The sequence below is a fragment of the Phyllopteryx taeniolatus genome, chromosome 19 (genome assembly GCF_024500385.1).
Source record: "Phyllopteryx taeniolatus isolate TA_2022b chromosome 19, UOR_Ptae_1.2, whole genome shotgun sequence".
NCBI classification, from domain to species: domain Eukaryota; kingdom Metazoa; phylum Chordata; class Actinopteri; order Syngnathiformes; family Syngnathidae; genus Phyllopteryx; species Phyllopteryx taeniolatus.
Window position 1 is genome coordinate 7,196,812 of NC_084520.1, and position 12,812 is coordinate 7,209,623.

The following is a 12,812-nucleotide window of genomic DNA, read 5'->3' on the forward strand; positions in this document are numbered from 1 at the left end:
TTTGTTCAATGAAACACTGCAATAATTACTTCTTTCGAAGAATCCATCTTTTTTCTCCACCAGTTGTCCTTCAAAACAATAAAAACGTTGTAGAATCAATCACACGGAGTCATATAAAAGCGACGGTTTTGTTGTTGTAATGCAAAATTCCAGACTAGCGGGTGACAGAATCTATGCACTGTATTTCATTTTGTAGTTCCTTTTGTTATGAATGTATCTTGTTTCTTGAGGGTTACTATTAATTTTTCCACTGAACAGTTATAAGAACACCAATGTGATGTTGAGGGAGAAGGCCAAAAGAAAACATTGAATAAAAAAATAAAAAAAACAACTGTTGTGATAGTTGATATAATTCGTAATTGAATAAATAATTATTATTTTTTGGTTTCTGAATGGTCCTAATAGCGCTTCCATTAAATTATTAAGTTGCTCCATATTGGGTCTAAATTTCCTATAAATACATGAGATTAAATCATGCTTTGATAGTTGACATCTGAACAGGTAAACTTCCATGACAAAGTGACAGTTTGCATTTATTTATTTTAACAGAAATGAAACTCCGCCACCCCTTTTGAGATTTACAGTTGATAAATTATCAGTTTGCCAAGTTTCAGAGAACATCAAAATGTTTTAGGTATTATTGAAATGGATTACAGAAAATATGTTAATGAATTTAAGATTATTACAATAGTATTTGCTGTGTTGATGTTTTAGTATAAAAACTTGTGTCCGGGCCAATACATACATCAAGATTTTCTGCTTACATGCTGTCAGTAAAAAGTTTGTCAGTAAAAAAATTTCTAATGTTGATTTAAGGTTTGACAAGGGCTTTTTGGAAAATTGGAATTGTGCATCTGTTAAATCTTTGAAAGGGAAGATATTGAGCAACAAGGGCAAAACCAATTAAGGGTTATGATTGTTGGGGACATGTTCACAACCTAAATGTGTTAATACAAATAAAACGTGATAACATTTCTACGTCCAGATACTTAAGAAATGTAACACAAGGTATCCTGAGTGTCAAGGTTCTGATCCTGAACCGAATTAACTTAATCAGAATCATCTTTATTTGCCAAGTATGTCCAAAAAACACACAAGGAATATGTCTCCGGTAGTTGGAGCCGCTCTAGTACGACAACAGACAGTCAATTGACAGAGAAGACTTTTGAGACATAAAGACATTGAGAGTCGTGTAATGTCTCCAAATACGAACGAAAAATCTCTGTCCGTGTAATTGGCAGAATGTTCTTGTACAACATGCCAGATGTGTCTTATAACTTTTATACCTGTCACAATCCCGTTTTGTTTTTCTGGTGTACTGTTCTAAATCGCTCGCTTCTCTCATCTTGAAATTACCTCGAATATCATCGCTCATATAGCACGTCTTGGCTGCATGCCCCAGCATGGTGAATTAAATTGGCGTTTGATAAAAAAGAAGGCTTGAAAGGGATGTCAACGCCTCCACGTCTAAGCGTTTGGTTTGGGCAAATCTCATCCCTTTTTTTTCTCCTCCTTTTTCCTCTCCAGTAACTACTTGCGGCGGTGTATCTGGAGCGAGATATGCTTGCTCCTGGGCTACAGGAAGCAAACGCAGGAGCCTCCGGTGGGATGATGCCCTGCTTTCGTGTCTTCCCTTCCCAGTCTGTAGCGCACTGGAATGGCGGGCGACCACTTTAGCGACCCCACCTAACTTAGCATCGGTCCACACGAGGATGCTAGTTTAATAAAAACGCCGTGCTAGTTTAAAAAAAAACGCTGCTAGCATTAGCCACTTGGTTCATAGAAGTCGTGGGGGGGTGTATGCCGCGGGCACCATTGCTTCTACTACGTCATGGCCTCTTTGTGATGCGAATTGGCCCCGTCTTAGCGGGTGCCAACTGGTTGTCATACTGGAGCACTTTGGCTTTGATGGCCGCTAACCGCTACCGCTGGAAGAGGCGTAATGAAATTCGGAAATGTATTTATTTATTAAGTTCTTAGTGCTCAGTTATTGTCCACCAGCCCACTGCTTTTCATTTACATTTGAATAATTTGGGGAAATAGTTCATTATATGGATACAATGGTGCAGTGGTAACAAACAGGAAGGGGAGAGAAAAATATGCCATGATCCTGCTTGGATGGATTCCTTCGGGGGACTGAAATTTATCATACATCTACAATGCTTCTTTTTTTGTCATTTCAGTAATGTCTTTAATAACAACATACTGTTGTATTTATTCTCATTTTGTATACACAATACTGACAAATGAGCCGATCATTAGTTAAATCTTAAATTTTTTTTTTCTGCTTCACCCAGTGTTCAGGCCATCTTTCCAACTCCAGATCCCGCAGCTTTAAAAGACCGCCGGATGGAGAACTTGGTGGCTTATGCCAGAAAAGTTGAAGGAGACATGTACGAGTCAGCAAACAATAGAGTAAGTTCCTACGGGTGTCATATAACAACAGTTAATTGTAAGTATTCAATTCTAATTTAATATTCTATGACTTTGTTTTTGGGAAGGCTGAGTACTATCACTTGCTAGCTGAGAAGATCTATAAAATCCAGAAAGAGCTGGAGGAGAAGAGGAGGACCCGTCTCCAGAAGCAGGGTCTGGGTCTTGGCCCTGCTGGCATGGGTCAGTCTCCTGCTGGACTGCCTCCAAGTGAGTGTGCAAGCGTACATGGATATCAATGGGATGATTATCCATTGGCCTCCCACATTTAATTACTATGTGTCAACTAGGGTGCGTGGTATAAACAGTATAGTTGGAAGAAGGTATAAATTTGGGCATACAGAGATTTAGACTTAACCAACCAATCGCGACAACGCTTATGACGTCATTGTATCTGTCTCAGTATAAAAATGGAGAAAGAGTTTGCAATGGTGTACTTCCTAATCCCCGCCTCCATGTCATCTAACAAGCAACATTTATGAAAGTATTGTTGGCACTAAAAGAGGACAAGAAGTAATGAACGTGAGATAGACTCATCATCACCTAATTTTTGTGGTAACTTATCACAGTATGCAAGTTCATTGCCAGCTAAGGCAAAGTAAAGATATGCAGCAAAGCTTTTGTGCAATATTGGCACCCAGGTTTTGTCTGATCCTTACACAGTTAATGACAAATGGGACCCAAATCCATGCACATGTATATCCCCAACTCTTGTCCAGCCTGCAGAATCCAGACTGATGTTGTGTAAGGTTATATTGTAAAAGATTTGGACGTGCATAATAATAAATTCCTCATGAATTAAATCTAAATGCAGTTTGCTTTTTAATTATACCCGTACATATGGAAATATATCATTATGTACTGTTGTCACGCCTGGTTTTGTCATTGGTATTTCTGCCTAAAGTGAAAAATATTAAAGATTCAAGATGTTTGTCATATGCACAGTAAAAACACAACAATGAAATTCTTACTTTGCTAGTCTCCCTCCACTTAGACAAAGAGAATATTAATATAAAAATTAAATGAGAATATATATGATATCATAATATCTTGCAAAACATAATCAAAGTTATTTGTCTTACCATATATAAAGTGTTTAAAGTAAATGCGGTCATTGTCAGTAGGTTCCAGTTGTTCCGCGTTCCACTTGTTCCGCTTATTGCTGCGCGTCAAAGCTTTTGATGAGATTCAGGTTTCTTTGGTATGGATGAATCTTATCAAATCTCTTTGTACAGCCAATAACAGAGGGCAACACAACACGACACTACAACTATTATATTAACAAAAACAACAACCCTCTTCATAAATGCTTCCATTATAATTTTTACACTGAAACTTATATCTTAATTATATACTGTTACCATGATATTAATTTTAGGTCATATCGCGCAGCCCTAGTGTCATCTGAGAATGTCACATTGTATTTATCACTCTAATATTTTTTAAGGGAAAAAAAAATCAGACTGGGAATAGTCAGTAATAAACCCTTTGTTAAGCCATTTCTGCCCCATCCTTGTCACATGCACATCATATGCCTTGTTTTTCCCAGATGGTCCCCTCCCTGACCCATCTATGGTACGACCCACTGGACCCAATCAGATGGTCAACAGGATGCAAAGCCCAGGTATACAATCATTAGGGACCGGGCCACATTATTTTAACTCAAGTATCATACCAGACAAGGTATGTTTGCAAGAGAGATATGCTTGCAGCAAAGCAACAAGAAATCCAATTCAATATATCCTCCTGTCTACTTTGAACGCCTTGTTTACACCAATGTCCAGCGGTTGGAGTTCCTTCGTCAAGCCTCCTGGAATGATGGCAAGCTCTGAGTTATTGCACTCAGTCGAATGGTGCCTGTAGAGACGCTTCTCCCGGCTGTTCTTTGCTCATTAATCCATTGCTCGAGTTGGTCTTCCAACTCGGGCCACCTCACCTTGTTTCCGCAGAAACTCCGCTTCGTCTTCTTGACTTGGCGAAGCTCGTTTTCCTGCTTCCTCCACTTGCGAACCACGGATTCGTTGATCTTGAATTCTCTCGCGGCTGCTCGATTCCCATGTTCCTCCGCGCATCTAATAGCTTGCAGTTTAAACTGTGCTTCGTAAGCGTGTCTCTTCGTAGGTGCCATTTTCGGGGGTCCTTAGCCAAACCGATGTTTTGCACAATGCACATACCGGCGCTATATACCTACTGGGGGCGTGCTTTGAGCGTCCTCTGTCACTTGCACCCTTCCCCCTTTAATGTACGCATGCTGTCCTCAGCCACGTCCGCCTTCCTCTATATAAGCAGCGTGTCGGCAGGAAATGCTCCCAGTCAGTCAAGCGGAGCGCTCATCACACAACAACATTTATAGATTTTGGAACTTGGTGCACACACAAGTCGCGCCGCATTATAAGGTGCCCTGTCCATTTTGGAGAAAATGTAAGACTTTTAAATGTGCGTTATGGTCGCGAAAATACGGTAATCAAATTTAGAAAAAAAATAAGTGATCTTTTGTGGAGAATGACCAAAGTAAGGCAAGGATGTTAAATCTGTCTAGAACAAGAAATGTGTGCATTGATGAACAAATGGTTCCATTTACTGGTCACCTCCCAGTGCGCCAGTATGTACCAGGCAAACCATACCCAACTGGATAGAAGGTGTTTGTTTTGGCCACATGAACGGGTCTGGTGGTCTACCAAGGTTAGACTACCTTCAGAGTTACAAGTGGAGAGGACATTGGAGCTTCATTTGGCCAAGTCTGTTTCCCAAAGAACCTACCTGTTCTTCACAACGGTCAACCTCCTCGACTCCCCAATAAATAACAGGGATCCCAATGAGTGCAAGATCATAGAGGATAAAAGACCAAGAGGGGCATCACAGATAGTAGTCACTTGATGTATACGTGATGTCATAAAAGTACAAGGTGTTCATTTGTCTTTTCAAGAAGGGAATTCACTTTTTGATGTATCATACCAAATAAGCACAACAAAGAAAAACAAAAGGGATGATAGACACCTATATTCATTTCAATCTCATTCTTATGTTCAATTATTGGTATTTTCTTTGGGACTAACTGATTGCCATCAAGGTTCAGGTTGTATGGTGTACTGGACACATATTTTAAAAATATGAACTCAAAACAAATAAATGTTTTCAGTATTCTAACTACCCCACACAGATTGGGGAGTTAAAGAAAAATTGTGATATGACTATATTTTTTTCCCCAGGTAGTCAGGATAAATTTATAACAGATGTATATTGTATTTCCGATTAAAGTGGTACATGTTGTAATAACACTTGCCGTGTTTTGTCAGGCATGAATCAATTCAATCAGATGGGGATGCAGTCTATGGGCCAGAGGTCTACTCCTCCTCTCCCCTTGGGAACATCTGGCAATCAGGTCAGTACAAAGTGAAATTTACCTGTATTGCATTTGCTTGCGTTGCGGATGGTTTCATTTGTGGTCAACCGGATCTTTCTGTTCATTGGCTCTTTTGTCAACTCTTTTGACTAGGAACACCCCCGTGCCACTAGATGAACAATCCCTAATGATTTCTGTATTTGTACCTATACCGCTGCCTCTAGATGGGAATCGTTGGACCTAGGATGGGTCAGCCTAATGTCAACCAGCTACAAAACCAGTATCTGCCCCAGGGACAGTTTCCTGGCTCGGGACCTGGGGTCGGAACAACTTCTGGAATGAACCAGCCTGGACCCCAGGGAGGCATGACACAAGTAAGATCGTTTCTATTGTTTCTTAATAGTGTATCTAGTTGACCTATTATGCCAGGGCGTATGAAAGGATTCAAGGAAGCACTTGTTAAAATCATTCAGATGAGAGATTTGGCTCTTTTGGCATTTCTCTACCAGCATGGACATGCAATTACTGAAAGTAGGCAACTATTAAAGAGCCATGTTCAGAACACAATGGTTGCTTACAAATTCTAAAACAAGCATGATGTTCATCGATTGTATTTGTTTATTTAATATGGCTCGCCAAATTATTTTGATGTGTTTGACTTAGAGGACAAACATTTTCGTGGCTTTCCTACTTCATAGTGCATCCCCACTGGTGTGCACTGTTTGCACTAACATGCTGCGAGCACAGTGGAGCAGTCAATGTTAACAAATTAGAGACTGGCACAGTATTTAGTGACTATTCCGACCCCTTTAGCAACAGTTTTTCATAAAAGCGACTAGCAATGTTGATCCTGCTAAAAAACAGACATGAGCAGAATCCTTTTCACATTGTTTTCTGGATGACAAGAAAGGAGCCTGTTGGAATGCAATCATGCAATCAATCGCGCTGATCATTACCAAAGAAATGATACATGACAAAGCCATCCATGTCTGTGTGATAGTTTTCTACAAGCAAAGGGGAAAAAATTATTTAAAATTGGAAGTGATTATGTAAAATTGGAAGTGAGATTGTTTTGGGGGGTAGGGGATCATCAAAATTGTCAGCCCTGGTATTTATACATAATAAGATCATAGTGAAGAATTGCATATTTTATGTCAGACATGAATTGGACATTGATGAATAAAATACCTTCTCATCCGTTTTTTTTGTGTCGTAAACAATCTGTTTGCTATATTCTCAGACGCAGATGGGGACTCCTCCTTCTCTCCCAGTTGCTAGTCCTTTAGCACAATCAGGTTCTGCAAGCGGTTCCAGTGGAGTTTCCACAGTGGGACCTATGGGTCCTCAGAGTGTCAGTGGTGGAGGCTCCAACTCGACTATTGGAGCGCCTGCTTCTTCGATGACTCCAAATGCAAACCAGCAACCCAACTCTATCCACCATTTGGGATCCATGCGTTGCAGCTCGCCCTCCCCGGCTCACAGTCGCTCACCTACACCTCACCAGACACCCCCCAGACTTACTGGGTCTCAGACCCCTCAGCCGCACACCCCTAGCGCACCGCAGTTGGGACCACCCCAAGCCCCCCAGCAGAACCAGCTAGGCCAGGGTCCTGGCTCCAACAAGCCCCTCCAGCAGCCTCACATTGGGGCTGGCTCCACTACGCCATCTCACCCTGGGCTTGCCTCAAGCTCAACACCACATGGTGGTCAGCTGCCACGCACTCCGGTCAGTGTTGTTTAGCAGTTTACAACTTGAGCGACCAAAGCCTGAAATTGTTTAATGGAATTTCTTAGGCTGGATTTACCCTTCAGTTCCAGGTGGCCAGTTATGATTCATGGCTATAGCCATTTTTCATTGTCTATTTCCAGTATGGTCTATTTCCATGTGCATTTCAGGTGACACGCATCCAATGTGGCTGTGCGTTACACTAACGTAACACATTAAACATCCCGCATTCCCATTCGTTTTAACCTAAATATTCATAACTTCTTTAATAGAGAGGAACTTCATTCATGTCAAATTAAACTTAAAAATGTATCCATCATCGCTTGTTTGAATGATACGACAATAACTGATTGTGAATAATTTTTGTGAACCCCCATTCCGGGATCCCGGTTTGAGAACCACTTGTTTAGTGACCATGATTTTTCAATATCAATCCTAATTTCAAATAGTATTAATGATTTGCCTCCATCAACACATTAAATACATCCAATATTTCCACTTGTCCTCAACACGATTCTAAAATTTTAGTGTGTCCTTTATAAAGTTGTGTGACAACAAAGGCAACTATGTATTGTTCTCAAAATGTCTCTTTGAGTATTGCTACTTTGTAAATGAGAAACAGCCCTTATTTAAAAAAAATTAAATCTCTTTTTTTTGTATCAGTAGAACATTATAGCATGCCTGTTTTTTTCCCCATTTACTCTGAGGTTATTCCCTTTTTTTGTCTGCAGTTGTCCCAAAAGGGGTCATTCCAAGCGGACAGTCAAGCCTTGACTCCAGCCTCTGTCAACAGCATGGATACTTCCTCCCATCAGGTACAGACAGATACCACGGCCACCATCCATGACCTTAAGTCAGAAGTCAAGCAGCAGGATGACGCAGAGGAGAGCGACACCGGCAGCGGCTCCAAAGGGGGGAAGCTCGGCAGCGTCAAAAAGGAGGAAAATCCTGTGGAAATTGATGTTAAAAAGGAGGAGTGTTCTGCAGAAGGAGGCAAGGTAGTTCCAATGGATACGTTGACCAGCCCGCCAACGTCAGTTATAAAAACTGAAGACAAGAAACCAGAGGTGAAAAAGGAGTTGAAAGAAGAACAACAATCATCTGATGCAGCTGTATCACAAGCTCCAGCAAAGAAGAAGAGTAGGAAAAAGTTTTAACTTACTAAAAAAAAAAGCAACCAACTATTATTACTCCCACTAGGATAATATTTTTTGGGCCTTTTTTTAAGTTGATGACAAAAGTGTGTAAATGTATATCTGGGTTGTCTTCCCAGTTTTCAAGCCAGAAGAACTTCGCCAGACCCTTATGCCAACACTGGAGTCCCTCTACAGGCAAGAACCGGAGTCGCTGCCCTTCAGGATGCCTGTAGATCCACAGTTGCTGTGCATACCTGTATGTATGGGTATTTACATTGACGTCATTTGTTTCTCAGGTCTGTGCAATGAATGTAGTTTCTGTTGCTTTTCTAATGCTAGTCTACTGAGCGCAGCGGTGTATTAGCAGCACCCACTCAAGAAATATAAAATGAACTTTTTTTCACACCTACGTACAAATTACAAAGACAGTCATACCTTACAAGTTTCGAAGTGTCCAAACCTGTCTCTAAATTTACTCATACAGGTACATCTAAAAAAAAAAATTACATGGTAGAAATGTCTTTTTTTCAATACTCAATACATTCATAAAACACTTCAGAGGGCAAATTCCTGGCTAATTTCTGCATTAAAAATATTGTTCATTGTTTCTTGACATGGTGAATTTGGGATTTTTGTTTGCTCAAAGCTATAATCACCAAAATGATATATTCATTATACATATTTAAAAAAGAATCATGAAATATTTCACTCTGTGTGTGTGTAGTGCATCTGTATCATCAGTTTCACTTGAATTTAACTAAATTAAACTGTTGACAGTCCTAATTTATTGAGATGTACCAGTATATAAATTTTCCTCATGAAATGAATTGAAATGCAATTTTTTTGTTTCTAATGAAGAAAAATAGTACAGTTTATTGTAAAATATAGCTATAAAACATAATGAAAGAGAGTATTAAAAAAATTATAAAAATAAACTGGTGACGTTGAAAGTCACATATGTGGTTGGCCATTTACCACGCAGCTAGTTCAGTGTTAGTGCTCCTGGTGAGTGTTTTTCTTTTTGCATTTGTGCGTTTGATTGTTTGTCCCATTTCATCAACGGCTGTAAGTACATAGGTGACTGTCACTCAATTTTTTTTCCACTTCACTCTGGCGATGTATCTGAAGTTCACTTATTAAAATTTTGGTTGCGGGTTGCGGCTTATAATCCAAACCTAATAATAGTAGTAGTAGTTTTTGGGGTCTTTTTTTTGTGACCATCTCAGCCTTTGTCCCCTTTTCCCCTAAATCTTTGCATTTTATCCAGTTGGATAGCATCTAATACATGTTAATGATGGTTTCACAGGACTACTTTGACATTGTGAAAAACCCCATGGATTTGTCCACTATCAAGCGGAAGCTCGACACTGGTCAGTATTTCTCTTTGTTACATGTTTTTTTTTTTTTTTTTTTAATCTTGGTAAACTTCTAATAGGTCGAATTTACCTAGACACTATTACTGAAGCTCTTATGAGTCTGTTACTGTAGGACTTCTCCTTGACCCCATGTGCTTTGGTTATAGGTCAGTATCAGGATCCCTGGCAGTATGTGGATGACATCTGGTTGATGTTCAACAATGCCTGGCTGTACAACCGCAAAACATCTCGAGTCTACAAGTGCTGTTCCAAACTGGCGGAGGTCTTCGAACAGGAGATTGACCCGGTGATGCAGAGACTTGGCTATTGTTGTGGAAGAAAGGTGAGACTAGGCAACAAATGAAGAAATAAATAGAAAAACAAATAATATTTACATTGTTGTGATTAAGTGTGATTTGCTTTCAACACGGAATTTTGTATCACTAGTCTAATCCGCTACCGATACAGTCGTATCTCTTGCATTTACGAACGGATATCCGGTCGCATCGGTTTATCGTTCCCAACCCTAGTCTCTGACACATTCCTTAAGTGGCTTGGCGTCTTTAGTTTCAGTGTCAACGAACATGTTTAGCTCAGATAAGCTGTTTGTGTAATTAAATGTAAAACTGTTGGGAGAGAGTAGAAGGTATTTTTCTACTTTTAAATCTCTAGATTTCATATTTAGCCTCGTTATTCCTTCATGTTGCATCCATTTCTCTATATGAAACGATGCCTTCCTATCATGCACCAGTCAAGCCCTTCTCAAAACATACTGTATTTGGATGTTCAAAATGCAATGTAATGTTTCATGTGTTTCAAATGCTTTAAGTAAGCCTTTCACGCATTCCTGAAAATGGAAGCTGTGGGTATGGAGCTAAAATTGGCCTTGGGCCCGCTGATGCCATATCACATTTCTTATTAGACTCGTCTATATTTTTTTCCCCCTGACAAATAACACAACTGAATGGTGCTTGTTTTCCAGGAGGGTCAACTTCTGACAATTAAAACTTTGATTTTATGAAATCTATCATTCCTAATCCCAATTTCTCTATTAATTACCTGAGGGAGTTATTGTCAGTCACAGTTGACACTGGACAGAATCATATGTTGCAAAATGAGTCAGTTTTTGTTTGACGCAAAATGAGTCAGTTTTTGTTTGATGCAGTTAATTATTTATTTAATTGAAATAATATTGTCATCACCCTGTTTCTTCGCTTCTGCCCATCAGCTGGAGTTCTCCCCTCAGACACTGTGCTGCTACGGAAAGCAGCTGTGCACTATTCCCCGAGACGCTGCTTACTTCAGCTACCAGAACAGGTACGGAGGAGGGAATTGTATCATTGTGAATGGAGATCAAACAAAGAGGAGGGGGGGAAAAAAGGGAAAAAAATGCTGCCTTATTTTTTTCATGTTGTACCTAATATATTGGCATTTTATAAGTTGGTCTTCTCTTATCCTTTATACAGATGCATCTTAATAAATTTGAATATTGTAGAAAAGTTCATTCATTTCAGTTGTTAAATTCAAAAAGTGGAACTTGTGTATTGCATAGATTAACACAGGAAAATACCAGAAGGTCGAGTTCTATAAGACTTATTTAGATGTTTCTTATGTAATATTCAAATTTCTTGATTGTAAATTTGGGTTTTTTATAATTAAAATAGTCAAAATTATACAAAATAAAATAATGAAACATTTCACTCTGTGTGCAGTGAATCTATATCATGAGATTCCCTTTTTGAATTCAACTACTGAAATAATTTCCATGATATTCTAATTCATTGAGATGCCCCTGTAGAAACTGTGTTGCAAAGTTTCAAGCTCTTCATGATGCAGGCATTAAATATCTGTAGTTCCCTATGACTTCTGTGGTTGGATGCAAATCGTACCTTGCTAGAATGAGAAAAAGACCAACTTTAAAATGAACTAATTGAATGAATCACCAACTGAGCGATCATCTGTGCTTATTTGTTCATGCGCTTGCAAAATGTCTTGTGCTCCAACCTCTTTTCTCCACTCCACTTTCCCAGTTAACCACCCATTGTTTGTGCTCCCCCTGCTCTTAGCTGTGTTGGTGATTGTTTTATGATCATCCTATTTCATGTCCAAATTGCTAATCTGTGCTTTGCCTCGGCCTTCTGCTCTTGTTGTCCTCCATGTTTGTCTTGTCATGTTCCTGGTCCATGTGACATGTTTCTCCTCACTTCCAATGGTTGTAATACTTCCATCGGCTTGTTTTTCATCCTGCACAACCATGAACATCCACACCCATCCTCCCAATCACTGATCCCTCCCCCACCATCTAGCAAACATGATTGGCTTTTGCACTGACGACTTCCTGCTATCCTGTGCAACTGCTTCTGCTTGCTGCCTTGTCTGTGTTCCACTTGGGACTACCCTTCCATGCACTGTCTGTCATTGACTGTGATGTGGGGGGAAAATGGTGCAGTTCACCAAAATTTGGGCTTATTGCTGACAGGTACCACTTCTGTGAGAAGTGTTTCAACGAGATCCAGGGAGAGTCCGTGTCCCTGGGTGATGACCCCACTCAGCCACAGACGTAAGTATATATGCTCAAAAGTTAAGATATTTTCATTGCATTGTCACCTAGGGAGGGCAAGTAACCTTCAAACTAACAAGTCAATTGTTAAAGTGTAATTCTTCTACAAAACCCTGTCTGTATGAGTCAGCTACTGAAAGCATATTTTATCTCACTGTTCAGTCGATCTTACAAAAAATAAATACAGGGGTCTTACGGGTACCCCAACGTCTTTGGTTTTTCGAATTAACAGCTACCACTTGGTCAATGTTTTGTTTTT

At 39.8% G+C, this 12,812-nt stretch overlaps 1 protein-coding gene across 2 annotated transcripts in view; it reads left to right on the forward strand.

Annotated features, from left to right (window-relative positions):
• ep300a (E1A binding protein p300 a) overlaps window positions 1-12,812 on the forward strand; it is a 40,147-nt gene that overhangs the window by 14,727 nt on the left and 12,608 nt on the right. For both annotated transcript variants that reach the window (XM_061755754.1, XM_061755755.1), the window contains exons 9-20: window positions 2,298-2,415; window positions 2,502-2,643; window positions 3,983-4,057; window positions 5,730-5,815; window positions 6,001-6,150; window positions 7,017-7,502; window positions 8,234-8,642; window positions 8,776-8,894; window positions 9,945-10,008; window positions 10,161-10,336; window positions 11,222-11,310; window positions 12,473-12,553. In XM_061755754.1, the coding sequence (XP_061611738.1) occupies window positions 2,298-2,415; window positions 2,502-2,643; window positions 3,983-4,057; window positions 5,730-5,815; window positions 6,001-6,150; window positions 7,017-7,502; window positions 8,234-8,642; window positions 8,776-8,894; window positions 9,945-10,008; window positions 10,161-10,336; window positions 11,222-11,310; window positions 12,473-12,553 (1,995 nt within the window). The remainder of the gene's footprint in view (window positions 1-2,297; window positions 2,416-2,501; window positions 2,644-3,982; window positions 4,058-5,729; window positions 5,816-6,000; window positions 6,151-7,016; window positions 7,503-8,233; window positions 8,643-8,775; window positions 8,895-9,944; window positions 10,009-10,160; window positions 10,337-11,221; window positions 11,311-12,472; window positions 12,554-12,812) is intronic.